General features: G+C 40.6%; 1 protein-coding gene across 1 annotated transcript in view; it reads left to right on the top strand.

Annotated features, from left to right (window-relative positions):
* The first annotated feature begins 452 nt into the window (after positions 1–452).
* The window catches only part of LOC103191864 (deoxynucleoside triphosphate triphosphohydrolase SAMHD1-like), a 65,105-nt gene continuing 48,655 nt past the window's right edge, over positions 453–16,902 (top strand). Inside the window, exons 1-2 of the mRNA XM_007934742.1 lie at positions 453–666; positions 11,141–11,207. Coding sequence (XP_007932933.1) covers positions 459–666; positions 11,141–11,207 — 275 coding nt within the window. The 5' untranslated portion in view covers positions 453–458. The remainder of the gene's footprint in view (positions 667–11,140; positions 11,208–16,902) is intronic.

The raw sequence follows: 16,902 nt of genomic DNA, 5'->3' as shown, positions 1-16,902 counted from the left end.
TGATGGCTTAAAACAAACCAAAAAACAGTTGCTATCAAGTGACTAACTTACAGCAGCATCGGAAATTCAGGCAGGGGGAAGCATGGGATATGCATTAGGAGGAAGGCCACCCTCAACTCACTGGGAGAAAGCCTTCATTTCCAAGTGTGGCCAAATGCCCACTAGGGCACGCCCTTTCCCCGCCCCTGGCCTTAGCTTCGTCTCGAGCCCCGCCCCTTTAGCCTACACTCCATGGTGGAATCCAGGACTGCTGGAATGATATTGCGCCTGCGCACGTGGCTATTTGTCAGGCGATGCTGGACTGCCTTACCTCAGTGCTGAGCTGTCAGTGCGCCTGCGCAGGAGACCAGTTGGCACGCAAGGTTGAAAGGACTCTTCTCGGACCGAGCAATCAGTGCGTCTGCGCGCGGGCCGGACCTAGCGGGTCTTGACTGCTGCGCGGAGCACCCGGTGTAACTATGCAGAACAGTAACACAGAGCATCCTTTCAAGCAGACTAGATGCGATGATACCCCAGAAACCCGGCCAGATACCCACACTGCAGCGACGGAGAGATCCCCGGGTCCTGAACTCCACCCTGACCCCAAGACCTGGGACCCGGAGCAGGTGTGCGCCTTCTTACAGCGCAGTGGCTTCAGTGACCCTCTGCTGCAGACACGTTTCCGAGGTAGCGGGGCTCGAGGGGCTGAGGGGCAGAGGCATGACGACTCGAATTGGGAAATACTCAGGGCTGAGGAGAGGGCTCACTGAGGTAGCGGGCTGGGGTCCTCCCAGAGGACGACGAAAGCAGAGAGAGACTTGGCGCGGGGAGGCACTCAGAGGGGAAGATCTGAGGCAGGCAGGAGGCGCCCAGGAAAGGAGTCCTGAGGTGGAGAATAGAGACTGAGGCAGAGAGCCTCCAGAGAAGGCGACCTGAGCCAAGGAAGGGAAACGTGCCCTGGGAGGCACTCAGAAGGGATGGACCTCAAGGAGGAGGGCGGAGAACAACCCGGAGAAATGGGGGCAATTTGAGGTTGGGGTCTCGAAGAGATTGTGAAGCTGGGAGGGGCGGTCGTAGACCTTGGTCTTGCTTGGGTGGATTTCTTTATGAACTTGTTATCCCAGAGCCAGGTGAATGATAGTCGGGCCCTTTTCCAGTGAGGAACTTGGGCGGCCTGTGCTGTCATTCAGGCTTTATGTTACCACCACTCTTTGCACACTTGCTACATTAAAAATATGTTCTGAGGCCTTTAAATTTCTACTCCTCCCTCCCTCGTTGAACCCTGGATTCTCCCAAAGGGGAAGGAACTTTTTTTTTTTTTTCTCCCCATCTCTGAATTCCCACCCTCTAATATAGGATCTTAAGAGCTCTGGTAGCGTAGTGCCTAAGGCACTTGACTGCTAAACAGAAGGCTGACGGTTCAAACCCACTAGCCAGCCACTCCTCGGAAGGAAGGTTGGGCAATCTACTTCCGTAGTGATACCGCCTGGGAAACCCAAGGAGGGGTCACTATGAGTGGGGTCTGACTAGACGGCAAATAACAACAACAATACAGCATCTCAGTGGGGCTCAATAAATGTTAGTTGACTGGGTCAGTGGAACTTGGTAAAGTTTTGGTCTTCAGATTGCAGTTTACTTTACTCCTGCTCAACACTGTGGTTATACAGCTGACAGCTGAACCCCAGCCAAGTCTGAACCCCGCACCAAGCCTTCCTTCTCTGCTTTCGTCATCCTCTGTGAGGACCCCAGCAGGCTACCTCAGTGAGCCCTCTCCTCACCCACAGCTTGGCCAGTCACATGGTGCGGTGTGGACATCAGTGAGTCCTTGCTCCCACCAGACTTCTGGAACAGCCTATTAGGTTGTGAATTGTAAACGACTCTACTGGCTCTTATTCAGCATCCATCCACTTGAAATGAATTGAACTTTCTGTGCTGGAGTGTGAAACTCAGCCTCTGCCTCCTTATCCTCCCAGGTGTTCGATAGGAAATGGTTCTTCGGTTGTGATTTGCACATTAACTTCTGCAATGGTCCAGTGGATCCCTTTCTGCTTAGGTTGGGGACTGTTTTGGGAGGAACTTTAGTGTTTCAGGGCCTAAAGTTAGCTTAAAAGGGTGAGGGAAATTCCAATTTTTTTTTTTTTAAACTCCCTGACTTTTGCTTTGTTTTCCTCTAAGTCAGGGATGGAATTTTCAAGTAGCAAGTGGGGAGAGGGGAGTAGCTTTAGATTTTCTATCTCCAGAACATGACTGGCTATGTTATTGGATCCCTGTTACAGTGGCGTTCTGTAGATTAATTCAACAGCCTCCAGATTGATCTGTATTTCATTGAAACACAGCAGCAGAAGACACTATATGCTGTCAGTGGGTAAAAACCAAACACAGGGTGCTGGGAGCATTTCCAAGTTTTGAAACAATTTCACAAGGTCTCTGAATTTAAATGCTATCATCCACATTTTTTACAGATGAAGTATTTGAAGTCTAAAGATACTAAGTACCTTGCCCAAAATCACACAGGTAGGAAAAAGTAGCTTAATTTTACCTAGATCCTTGGTCTCCAGAACTTTATGCCAGCTATTTCTAAACAAATGTTCTTAACAAAACATTGGAGAACATAACCAAAGTTAAAACATCACATAAGAACTAAGGGGGAAAAAGTAGAAAAACTGGCAAAACACAATAGACTATTGACAACTAACTATAAACACAGGAAAAGATGTTCACTTTCAATAGTAAGCAAAGAAATACCAATTTTTGCTTTAGATGGAAAAGATTTAAAAGATTGATAACAGGGGAAATGCCCAATAAAGTTTATGAAAGTGTCAAGGAACTCAACTGTAGTTAATGGATACTTTGGTAATACTTTTTTTTTTTTTTTTGGTGATAACCTTTTGACTTATAACAATTTCACTTAGAAGAATTTACAGATATAATTAAACTAATTCCAAAGAAGTATATTCACATGATTCTTATAATCATTAGTTATAAGTAGCAAAAAGAAATCTAAATATCCACCAATAATAATAGTAATAAATAATAATGATGGCTAATATTTATTGAAGGAGACCTGGTGGCCTAATGGTTAAGTGCTTGGCTGCTAACTGAAAGGTTGGAAGTTCAAACCCACTCAGCTGCTCCATGTGAGAAAGACCAGGCAATACACTTCCATAAAGATTATAGCTAAGAAAACTCTGTGGGACAGTTCTACTCTATCACATGGAGTTGTTATAAGTTGGAATCAACTTAAGGGCATCTAACTACAATAATATTTATTGAGCATTTTCTTTGTTTAAAGTACTGTTCTATGCACTTTACATGTTTTATCTTGAAAGTCTTTTGACCACCGTGTGACATTGATAAAGTTATCCTCATTGTAAAGATAGCCCCCAAAAAATTAGTAAAATGCACAAGGGTACATCTCTATCATGGAATACAAGACAGCTATTAAAAATGATGTAGAGGACTTACGGTAAGATGGAGGAATAAGCAGACAAGCAACACAGACCCTCTTCAACAAAGAAAAGAAAAACTAATCAACAGAGATACAGAAGATAATCCTGGAGCCCTGAGCTTTGCAAGGAGCTATACTGAAGTGGGAGCTCTGGTAGCATAGTGGCTAAGGCACTTGACTGCTAACCAGAAGGCTGGTGGTTCAAACCCACCAGCCACTCCTCCGAAGGAAGGTTGGGCAATCCTACTTCCGTAGTGATACTGCCTTGGAAACCCAAGGAGGGGTCGCTATGAGTGAGGGCTGACTCGACGGCACATAACAACAACAACAACATACAGAAGTGGACTAGGCACCAACTAGTGGAAAAACCTGAACGAAAACAGTGAGTACAGAGATGGTCGGAGCTGCGGACTGTCAGCTACTCTGATGGGACCAACAGCCTGAATATTTCCAAGTGGTGTTGGGACCTGAGAATTGACCTAAAGATCAACCCCAGTCACCAAGGGCTCCAAGGACAACTGCACTGGTGGCCTATGACTAGGAAGGGAATCAGCAAGGAGGGAGATAACCTGAGCTGTTAACTTTCCCCTGGCCGGAGGGCATAGCCATTTTGATTGTTTACGTGCGGCAGCCATTTTGGATATTTAAAGTGACCGAAGGTGCAGCCATTTTTAATGTTTATAAGTGGCAGTCATTTTGGTTATTTAAAGTGACCGTGGGCACAGCCATTTTGAATGTTTACAAGCAGTGACCATTTGGGATATTTAAACTGACTGAGGGTGCAGCCATTTTGAATCTTTACAAGTGGCAACCATTTTGGATTTTAAATGACAGCATTCTCATTCTGATTCCAGGAATCTAAGAATAGGCTCTGTTTGCCAAAGTTAGCAGGGACATATAAGATGCTGACAACAAGAAAGAAGACAGGTAGTGAGTGTATAAGTGCTGTCAACTAGTGAATAGAGGAGCACAGCACAATACTCTGCTCGCATAGATAACATACAAACAAAACAAAGGAAATGATAATCGTGGGCAAGTCACTCCAAAATACAATCACCAATTAAATATAAATACAAAAACGTCACAATGCCTCAGAGACAAAGGAGCATCACAGTCCACACAAAGAAGCAAAATAAAGCAGGAGAAACAAGGGACGAGGATACAGACCCAAAACACATCCCTGAGGAAGATGCTGCATTGAAACTTCCTGATAAGGAATTCAAAAGAATTATATTCAGGTATCTACAGTGAATTGAGAGACAGATCAAGAGAAACACTAACAAAATTGAGGAAAACACAGAAAAAACTCTAGACAATTTCAAAAGACAATACAAGAACAAAATGACAAAACAAATGAAAAATTAGAAATGATACAAAATCTACACACAGAAATCCAGAAGATTGATAATAAATTTTCAGAAACAGATAAGACATTGAATGGGCAAAGGAGCAGAATTGAATCAATGGAATTAGGGAGGTTGAAGGCAAATACCTGAACGCTTCCTTGGAAAGGGATAAACTAGAAAAAAGATCAAAACAAAATGAAGAAGGCCTAAGGTTCATGTGGGATACTGTCAAAAGGAGTAACCTATGTGTAATCGGAATTCCAGAACAGGAGGAGACAAATAAAACCACAAAGAAAATTGTCGAAGATTTGTTGGAAGAGAATTTTCCTGGTATGATGAAAGATGAGAATATATCCATTCAGGAAGTCCAATGAACCCCAAACAGAATAGACCCCAAAAGAAAAATATCATCATCAAACTCATCAAAACCAAAGATAAAGAATCATGAGAACAGCACAGGAAAAACAAAAAGCTACCTTTAAGGGGCAACCAATAAGACTAAGCTTGTTAGACTTGTTTCTCAGTAGAAACAGTACAGGTGAAAAGACAATGGAATGGCATATATAAAACCCTGAAAGATAATAATTTCCAAACAAGAATTGTGTACCCGGCAAAATTGTTCCTCAAATATGATGGTGAAATTAGGATATTTCCAGATAAGCAGAAATTAAGGGAGTTTTTTTAAAACCAGACCAACCTTACAAGAGATGCTAAAGGGAGCCCTTTGGACAGAGAAGCAACAACAGCCAACAACAACTGACCGTTAATACACATGATGATATAATCCAGAAACCAACCCAGCTATGGAAGTATCCAAAGTAAATAAGCCTACAAAATTGTAAACAGGGAACCAGAGACATCAGTTGACAAATGAGGATAACTATAAACCAAAAAGAGGGAAAAAACTGTGTAGTTACAGAACTTCTAGATGGTAGGGAAGTCAAGACAACTACAAGATAGAACGGACTGTTCTAAACTTAAGAAGAAAACTGTAAATCACAGGGTAACCTCAAAGAAAAACGATAAACCTTAACATCAAAATAAAAAAGAGGACCAGCACAAATATTTAGCAAATACTAAAACAGTAGCAATGAAGGAAGTGATAACACAATTCATAAACAAAACAAGCTCAACATAGAAAATAATATGGAACAAAGAAATCGACACCACAAAAAAGTACATAACAAAAATGGCAGCAACAAATTCATGTTTGCTGATAATTACATATCTGGCAAGGGACTTATCACTAAGATTTATAGAAAACTCCAGCATCTCAACACCAAAGGAATTAATGATCCAATTGAAAAATGGGCAGAAGACATGAATAGATACTTCACCAAAGAGGATATTCAGGTGGCCAGCTAATACATGAAGAGATGCTCACAATCACTGGCCATCAGAGAGATATAAATCAAAACAACGTGATACCATCTCACCCCAGCACTAATGGCAAGGTTCAATGAGACAGAAAATAACAAATGCTGGTGGGGATGTGGAGAGATTAGGACTCTCATACGCTGCTGGTGGGACTGTGAAATGATACAATCACTGTGGAAAGCAATATGGTGATTTCTTAGAAAGCTATAATTGGAGACAACGTTTGACTCAGCAATCCCATTACTAGGTATATGTCCTAGAGAGGTGAGAGTCAGGACAGGAACAGATAAATGCACACTCATGTTCATCGCAGCACTATTTACAATAGCAAAAAAATAGAAACAACCTACATGCCCATCAATGGAAGAGTGGATGACCAAACTATGGTACATACACATAATGGAGTGCTATGCAGCACTGAAGAATCATGTAGAGTCTGCAAAACACCGCATAACATGCATGAACTTGGAGGACATTATGCTGCGTGAAATAAGTCAATCACGGAAGGACAAATATAGTACTAGTTCATTGTTGTGGAGGGTCAAGGAAAGGTTTATATATGGAGGGAAACTTGCTTTGTTGGTTGCCAGGGGTGAGAGGGGAGGGGAGGGAACACTGCAAAAAAAAAAAAAAAAGCATTGACCCTTTTCACTTTAGTTTTGTTTATTTCACTGTACATAAATTATATTTCAATAAAATGCATTAAAAAAATGATGTTGTTTTTGTCATGTGCCATTGAATCGGACCCGACTCATAGCAACCCCTCCTTGGGTTTCCGAGGCAGTATCACTACGGAAGTAGATTGCCCAACCTTCCTCTGAGGAGTGGCTGGTGGATTTGAACCACCAGCCTTCTGGTTAGCAGTCAAGTGCCTTAGGCACTATGCTGCCAGAGCTCCTAAAAAATGATATAGCATTTAATAATTGGTAAGAAAGATATTTAGGATATCCTGAGTGGAAGAAAACAGGTTATGTTATGGATTGAATTATGTCCCCCAAAAATGTATGTTGTAAATCCTAACTTGTATATCTGTGGTTATAATCCCATTTTAGAATGGGTTATCTTTGTTATGTTAATGTTCACAGATTAGTGTAAGGTATATTATATATAGTAAGTGTAAGAGATTGAATCAATCTCTTTTGCGATATAAAAAAGATTGGATACGTTTCTACAAGTGTATCTGTATGTTCTGCAAGCATGTCCAGGTATATAGTAGAGCTGACAAGGCACAAGGTTGTAGTCACTCCTTGGCCACAGCCAAGGGGAGCAAGTAGTTGGACCTGTGGGCTTGGGACTATGGTCATGGAGGACATAAAGCTCAATTGGCATAACATACTACACAAAAACATTGTTCCGCATCCTACTTTGGTGAGTAGAGACTAGGATCTTAAAAGCTTGCAGGTGTCCACCTAGACGGAACAATGGGCCTCTTCTTGTCCGGAGCAAAGAAGAATGAAGAAAACCAAAGACGTGGAAATAATTAGAACAAGGGACTGGTACAGTGTGCAATTCTCAGCTAGAAGAACTAGATGGTACCCAGCTACCACTGTAAGCACTCAGAGGATGATCTACATAGGAGATCCTGAATAGAGTGGAAGAACAATGTAGAACAAAACTCAAAAATACAAAAAAATAAAAAAGGACCAGTTTTGCTGGTCTGATAGAGCCTGATGGAACCACTGAGACTATGCCCCTAGCTGCCCCTCAAGTCTGGAACTGAACCCACTCGTATGGCTTTCAGCCAAACAAAAAACAGGCGTATGAACTGAACATTTATGTTGTTGTTGTTGTTGTTATGGGCTGTCGAGTTGGCCCTGACTCATAGCAACCCCTCCTTGGGTTTCTGAGGCCTGATCACTATGGAAGTAGATTGCCCAACCTTCCTTCCAAGGAGCAGCTGGTGGGTTTGAACCCCAGCCTTCTGGTTAGTAGTCAAGTGCCTTAGGCACTATGTTAACATTTATATTAGGTAGATATATTCCTTGGAAAGATCAATCATGGGAGCACAGAAGGGCTGTGCATGCACAGGGAGATAGCTGGGGTGGGGCAGGAGTACATGGGAGGGAAGGACACAGGGAAGAGGTAACTATGGGGAGGAGGTAGAAAGAGAGCTATTGCATTGTGGCAAATTGCAGTCAATGTCATGAGACAAAGTGTATATGAACTCTCGTATGGAAAGTGAATTTGCTTTGTAAACTTTTGCCCAAATCACAATAAAAATTTAAAAAGAAAAGAAAGATTGAATAAGATTGCTGAACAGAGATAGGGAGAGATGCTGGGCCACCTGAAGATCACCCAGGAGCAACACCATATAACAAAAGGGTGTGACTACCTTTTGTGGTCACTAAGACAAAGGAAGATACAGAGAGGTGCACAAGAGGTACAAACAAAGGTTAATACTATTACATACACAGTGCTATACTATCGGTAATAACAAACGCTAATGTGTGGGTAGATACATAGGTAGACAGGCAAGAAGATCAGGTATGGGTAGGCAAACGGAATATGCTCATGACTATACATAGGTTTGGCGGACATTATTCCCACATGTGTATTTGTATGTACTGTAAAAATGCCCACATACATTATACAGCTAACGGAAGGCAAAGTTAAGATAACTTCTTAGTCACAGGCAAGCTCCTTGAGGTCAACGGAGCCTCAAGCTTAATTGGTATAACATAATACACAAAAACATTATTCTGCATTCTACTTTGGTGAGTAATGACTGAGGTCTTAAAAGCTTGCAGGCAGCCATCTAAGATGCAACTATCGGTCTCTCCACGTCTGGAGCAAAGAAGAGTGAAGAAAATCAAAGACATATGGAAACAATTAGTCCAAGAGACCACAGACCACAGAAACCTTAGTCCCCACTACCCCGAGACCAAAAAAAACTAGACAGTACCTGGGTATCAAGCCAACCATTTGGAAAGTGATCAAAATTGGAGATCCTGGATAAACCAAAAAAAAAAAGTGAAAATTCAAAAACATAAAACAGGATAACTTTTCAGATGGAAAATGGTGAAACCCTCAAGACTGTGGCCCCTAGTCACCCTTTGGGCCTGGAATTGAACTCACTCCTATAGCTCAACTGTCAGCCAAGCAATAGGCCAACAAGCTTAGCTTGAGCACCAGGGAGATGCACTTCTCAGAACAGTAAACCCTGGGAGATCAGAAGGGCAGCATTTGCACAGGGAGATAGCTAGGCAGGCAGGAACACACAGTTATGAAGGACATAGGGAAGGGGTAAGCACAGAGAAGAGGTGGGAGGAGAGCTGTTACATTGTGGGGATTGTAATCAGTGTCAGGAAACAAAATGTATATGAACTATTGAATGTAAAATGAATCTGCTTTGTAATTTTGCACCCAAATCACAATAAAAAGTTAAAAAAAAAAAAAAAGAAAAGATCACCCAGCAGCAGAAAGAAGCTCAAAGCAAATGGGGACCTTTCTCCAGAGCCAATGGAGAAAGAAAGCCTTCTCCTAGAGCCCATACCCTGGATTTGGACTTCTAGCCTCCTAAATTGTAAGAAAATCTATTTGTTTGTTAAAACCACCCATTTATGGTATTTCTTTTGTATCAGTACTAGGTAGTTAAGATAAGATTATACTCACTGTCACTGAGTTGATTCCAACTCATAGCAATTCCCATTGGGTTTCCCAGACTGTAAATCTTCATGGAAGTAGATTGCCTCATCTTCCTCCTGCGGGGTTAGTAGCCAAGGTTATAAGACAGTGTATTCTCATTTATATAAAATTACATAATTGCATAGATAAATGTCTTGAATGGTGTTATCCAAAATGTTAATAGTGGTTACCTGTTGGGAGAATTTAAGGATGTTAATATTTTATACTTTATATTTTTTGTATCATTTTAATTTTTTTATATCAATTATTTTTTATAAGAAAATACAAAACAAGCCATTTTCATTTAATAATTTTTTTGTTTGCGAAGAACTACTTGTTACCGCTAAGAGTTTTGGTTGTAAACAGTCCAGAGTTTTGAATCTGAAGTTCAGAAGGACTAGAATTAACTATATGGAAAGAAAAAGAAAAAAAAATAAGTCTTTCAAATGCAAACTATTCCTGGCTTTTCACATAGAGTTTAGAAACAATCAATACTTTGGGTAACCTTTAGGCTATGGTTTGACCTGACAGTTGTTCTAAGAACAGTAGTCTGAAGTTTCCTTCCCTACCCCACCCATATTACCCCCATCTGTTTTAAAAGGAAGCTGAGCTGCTGACCTGGCAAAACTCCACAGGTTATAGGGTTTCAAGTAACCTTTTTTTTTTTTTTTTTTTTTTAGCTGTCTTTTGTTTTGTTTTAGGTGGTTATATATATATATATATATATATATATATATAACAAAGCATTTGCCAGGTCAACATTTTTTACATGTACAATTCAGTGACATTAATTATATTTATCAGATGGTACCATCAGCACTATCCCTAAACAAATAATTCCATCACCACTAACAGAAAGTCAGTGTCCCCTCACTGTATTTTTGTAGCAGAAGATTCTTGCAAATAGTTTACACAAATAATTTTTAAAATATTTACCTAATTTATCCAAAAAAAGTCTCTTTGGTATGTTGTTGTTGTTGTTGTTATTTGCCGTCGAGTCGGCCCCGACTCATAGCGACCCCTCCTTGGGTTTCCGAGGCAGCATCACTATGGAAGTAGATTGCCCAACCTTCCTTACTAGGAGTGGCTGGTGGGTTTGAACCTCCAGCCTTCTGGTTAGCAGTCAAGTGCCTTAGCCACTATGCTACCAGAGCTCCCCTCTTTGGTATAGTTATCTAGTTAAAATTGAGACTTTATAAGTAGCAAAGCAAAAAAGGAGGAGTTGCCACGCCATTGCCTGTAGTGAGTACTCAATAAACATTGATCTGATCAGGCAAATTCTGGGGGATCAAATGGAAAGAAATTGAAAAGGCATACATTATAAATATTAAATTTGTTCATCTTTTTTTCTCCCTTTCTTTCATAGAAAACAAAATCACAGGTTCGCTACTGCCCTTTCTTGATGAGTCTCTTCTTGAAAATCTTGGAGTGAGGTAAGAATGATAAAATTCACACTGTAGCCAAGCATGCTCATAATCATTGTATTCACCTCTGAGGGACAGAGCCCAAGATCTCTAATACTAACTGTCATCATTTTAAATCTGTGAAATGTTTTAAAACAGAATCCCCTGCCTTTTGCTATTATTGTTGCTCTGTGAAAATCTATGTTTCATGTTACTGTTATTCGTATTTTAAAAATTTTGCTGACAAGCCTTCATGAAATTTGTATGACCAACTTTTTACTCAATTTCAGAATCATTGAATTATACACATTGGAAAATATACAAGAACTGAGATGGGGGAGAAATGTTGGCAAGAAATAACAAGTATCAATATATACAACCATATATTGAATATCTTTACAGATTTTCTTCAAGCTTTTTAAGAGTGGAATTGCCCCTGGTATTAGATTTTTTAAAAAAATAAACCTCATTGCTGTCAAGTCATTTCGGACTCATAGCGACCCCTCCTTAGGTTTCTGAGGCTGTATCTCTATGGAAGTAGATTGCCCAGTCTTCCTTTTGAGGAGTGGCTGGTGAGTTTGAACTGTCAGCCTTTTGGTTAGCAGTCAAATGCCTTAGGACACCAACACCTTTGTGACATAGTTGTTGATGATTTGGAAGATCAGATAAAAAGTTATTTAACCATCCCATTTCTGCACTTGTAAAATGGAGAATAATAATGTAGTAATGTATGTAAAGCATATGGTAACCCTTTAATAAATTATGTATGAAGCAGATTTCCCAGTGTAAAGCTGGGCATTCTACAATCTACATTACAGTAGGGGCCACATTAAAGATCTCAGTTGAAGATTCATTGGTTCAATTATTACTTAAAAATGGAGATTTTTTTTTTTAGGGAATTGGCAGTAGTGATGAAATATGGGCCTTTTCTTCTGGAATTTCTCTTGGCTACATATTGTTTGTGTTCACAGTAACCAAGGAATTAAGACAAAGGATTGTACTGAATTATTTCATGTACTGTTGCTTAGAATTGATTATGAACATAGATTGTTAAAGAAATATCACCGTAGGACATTTAACTGACTTTTAATAAATGTCTTTGGATCCAAATCTTTAGGGACCTCATCTTGGCTTTTTCACAAACACATTCTCTGTCTCCCTCACACTTTTGTTCTCCAGCCCCCTCAACTTCCCTCAAAACTCACCTTTTACTGCTTATTTTTTGTGTTGTATGAAGAGTTGCTTACCGTTTGAACTAAATGAGATTATTTTAAATAGAGTCTTTCTTTTAAAGAGAACTGTCTTAGTTATTCTAGTGGTGCTATAACAGAAATAGCACGAATGGATAGCTTTAACAAACAGAAATTTATTCTCTCACAGCTGACGTACAAATTCAGAGTGCCAGTTCTAGGGGAAGACTTTTTCTTTCTATTGGCTCTGAAAGAAGGTCCTTGTCTCCTTTCAGCTCTGTGGGCCTGGTGTTCCTTGTGTTGGCATCAGTCTTCCCCTGGACCTAATTCTTAATACAGCGACCCAGGTCCAAAGGATTCACTCCACTTTTGGCTGTTGTTTCCTCCTAGTAGTCAGGTCCCTTTGTTTAATGCCTTACATCTCTCAGTAGAGATTGACAAATACAACCTAATCCTGTGGATTGTATACTGCCTCGTTAACATAACTGATGCTAATCTTGCCTCATTAACATCATAAAGGCTAGGATTTACATCAAATAGGATAATTGTATGAGATCACAAAATGAAAGATAATTGCATAATACTAAGCAAGGTGGCCTCTGCCAAGTTGACAAGTATTTTTGGGATCACAATTTAATCCAAACAAGAACTATATACTTCTTTTTGGACCAAATATTATTGATTCATTCAACAAATATTTATGGAGGGCTCCTTTTGTGTTATATGTTTTGCCCACCTTTTAACTCTTAGGTGGATTTGACACAGCTTATTAGAGCTTTGCTGCTATATATGGTAGCCACTAGTTACATCGGGGCCGACTCGATGGCAAACAACAACAACAATAACAACAATTTAAATGAATTAAATTTAAATTATATTAAAAGTTTATTTCCTCTGTTAAACTAGCCATATTTCAAGCATTGCCTTAAGTTTCAGAGGCAGTATCACTACAGAAGTAGATTGCCCCATCGTCCTTCCAAGGAGTGGCTGGTGGGTTTGAACCGCCAGCCTTCTGGTTAGCAGTCAAGTGCCTTAGGCACTATGCTGCCAGAGCTCCAAGTTCTATGCATAGTCCTGGGGAATCCCAGTGGGATCAGCCCTACTGGCTCACCGTGGTGCCAGTGCAGCCACCTTGCTAATGTATCCTTGTGTTATTTTCCCCTCCTTCCCTGTTTCTTCACCCTTTCTAGTCTCCCACTCTGCTTCCCAGGGTTCACTTCCCAAAATACATTATCTATATGCAAGCTCTTGTCCTGGGCTCTACTTACTTTCTAGAGGAAATCTAGCTTAGACAAGCACTTCTTAAATTCCTTCAATTTTATGCTCAATTATTGAGTTATAAAGGCTTTTCTGGGAAACAAGAAGCATTGTCGCATTAAATGTACATATCAGTTGTAAGAAGCATTAGATTTTAGAAATGTTGAAATATAGAGATCTTATTATAGCAAAAGATTACTTTATTACTATCCTAACCCATACCTATTTTAAATCTTTATTTAAAGTAATAGCCTTTGTAAAAAAAAAAAGAAAAAGAAAAAAAAAAAAAAAACCACCTAGATTTTTAGTGGTTGTTAAAGGCAGGAACTAAATCTTTATTTTAACTCCTGTGGTGAACACACTGTCTGGAAAATAGAAAACCAAAAAAAAAAAATCTCACTGCCATTGAGTCTGATCCCACTCATAGCGACCCCCTCTTTGGGTTTCCGAGGTGGTATCACTACAGAAGTAGATTGCCCAACCTTCCTTCTGAGGGATGGCTGGTGGGTTTCAACCACCAGCCTTCTAGTGAGCAGTCAAATAAATGCCTCAGGCACTACGTCACCAGAGCTCCCAGAAAATAGAAAGCATTCATTAAATAGTTGTTAAATGAATATTAGTCGTCTTCATAAAGCTTTATAATGATGTGAAATATTGTAAGGGGGCCTGAGTATTATGCTAAATAAAAAATAGATGTCTAGCGTTAATTGAAGAATCACTAGGAGCTCTGTGCTGAGTACATCATTTTTACATTCTCATTTAATCCCTCTTTAGTTCTGTGAGGTAGATAATATTATCTACCCTGTATTATAGATGAGAACATAAAAGAACTAGAAAGGTTAAATGACCTGTCCAAGGGCAAATATGAGCTTGTTTTATCTAATTCTGCAAAAGTAGCATGGCAGAGGCAATGACCTTTTCTAATTTCACAAGGGAGAGAGTCACCATCAGCATCAACCCAAGGCTGATTTGTATGAAACGAATCAACCTTTTTACCAGTTCTGATACCAGCTGTCCCTCCCACATCACTCTACTTCTCTGATGTTTGATAACTTATTGCAATAGCCATACAGAACTCATAATTATGGGTTTTATTAGTGAAGTAACAGGTTGCAATTAAGGATCAGGAAAGACTCAGGATACAGTTCTTCAGTTAGGAAAGCTTCTCAGCTCTGCCCACCAGCAGGCCTTTCCCTGGCCCTTGAGCTCTTGTCCTTGGCTCCTCAGGGTTCTTGGGCTGGCTCAGGCCTCTGCCTTGCTCAGGCAGTTGTTACAAAACTCTTTAGCTCTGTTGACAAATGCCTGAAGGCACACCACTTCACCAGGAAGCCTCCTACCCAAAGGTGCTTGAATCTCTCTTTCCTGCCATGATGAGCCTAGCTCTGCCAAGTACCTGGAGGCACCTTACTCTGCTAGGAAGCCTCCTGTGCAAAGGTGCTCAGCTCCCTTATTCTGTGGGCCAGGAAGCCCACCACACCATCTCCTGACAAACTTCTGGTTCTGCTGCCCCTGGTGCAGCTGTCTGTCTGCTGCTGCATACATCTCACCATCGCCAGTGTCACAGCTCTCTCTTTGTCTTATGGGTCTGGGAAGTTCTCAGCAGAGGGACCCCAGGTCCAGAGGACACATTCCACTTATGTCCCTTGGTGATAGTGAAATCCCCTCTTTCTACCTCTGGATGGCTCATTTTAAGCTTAGTGGGATGGCAAAATTGACTGATCCCCTCATTAGAGTTCCTCACCCCTTATTTGTATGGTCCCATCTGCACAATGGTTGCAGTGGTACACTGACAAGGAACTGCCAGAAATGCAAGCTGGATTCAGAAGAGGATATGGAACGGGGATATCATTGCTGATGTCAAATGGATCTTGGCTGAAAGATGTTTATCTGTGTTTTATTGATTATGCAGAGGCATTTGACTGTGTGGATCATAACAAATATGGATAACATTGAAAAGAATGGGAATTCCAGAATACTTGTGTTAATGAGAAACCTGTATATAGCAAAGAGGCAGTTACTTGAACAGAATGAAGGAATACTGCATGGTTTAAAATCAGGAAAGGTATGTGTCAGAGTTGTATCCTTTCACCATACTTATTCCATCTGTATGCTAAGCAACTAATCCAAGAAGCTGTACTATATGAAGAAGAACATGGCATCAGAATCGGAGGAAGACTCATTAATAGCCTGAGATATGTAAATGACACAACCTTGCTTGCTGAAAGTGAAGACTTGAAGTACTTACTGATGAAAATTAAAAAAACCTACAGCCTTCACTATAGATAACACCTCAAAATAAAACAAAAATCCTCACAACTAGAGCAATAAGTAACATAATGATAAATGGAGAAAAGACTGGAATTGTCAAGGATTTTATTTTACTTGGATGCACAAACAACTTGGAAGCAGCAGTTAAGAAATCAAATGATGTGTTGCATTGGGCAAATCTGTTGCAATAGACCTCTTAAAAATGTCTAAGAGAAAGATGCCACTTTGTAGACTAAGGTGCGCCTCACCCAAGCCATGGCATCTTCAATAACCTCATATGCATGTGAGAGAGGAACAAATGAAAAAGGAAGACCACAGAAGAATCGGTACATTTGACTTTTGGTGTTGGTGAAGAATATTGAATGTGCCATGGACTGCTAGGAAAATGAACAAATCTGTCTTGGAAGAAGTACAGCCAGAATGCTATTTAGAAGTGAGAATGTCCAGACTTCGTCTCTCATACCTTGGTCATGTTGTCAGAAGGGACCAGTTTCTGGAGAGAGATGTCATGTTGGGCAAAGGAGGTTAACAAAAAAAGGGAAGACCCTAAACAAGATGGATTGACACAGTGGCTACAACAATGGGTACAAGCATAACAACAACTATGAGAATGGTACAGGACTGGGCAATGTTTCGTTCTGTTGTGCATAGGGTCACTGTGAGGCCAGAACTGACTCAATGGCACTTAAAACAACAACTCCCCCAAAAAGAGGCCATGAACTTTATTTACATTATGAACAAGCTGTCCAGTCCCCTTGGTGGGCCACAAGCACATTAATTGTATAATCCCACCCATATAATTTTGTGGGAGTTACAAGACCATGCCTAGAAAGGCCATATAAAATTAATCCATTGCACCACAGCTTCCAAAGTATCTATTACTGTGCCCTAATTCAGAGAGCTAGGAGCTCTGGTAGCGTAGTGCCTAAGGCACTTGACTGCTAACCAGAAGGCTGGCGGTTCAAACCCACCAGCCACTCCTCGGAAGGAAGGCTGGGCAATCTACTTCC

Source organism: Orycteropus afer, unplaced genomic scaffold, assembly GCF_000298275.1.
Source record: "Orycteropus afer afer isolate SDZICR_OR568_19922 unplaced genomic scaffold, OryAfe1.0 scaffold00020, whole genome shotgun sequence".
NCBI lineage: Eukaryota > Metazoa > Chordata > Mammalia > Tubulidentata > Orycteropodidae > Orycteropus > Orycteropus afer.
The sequence above is the reverse complement of the archived record's forward strand: the minus strand, read 5'-3'. Positions and strand labels throughout refer to the sequence as shown.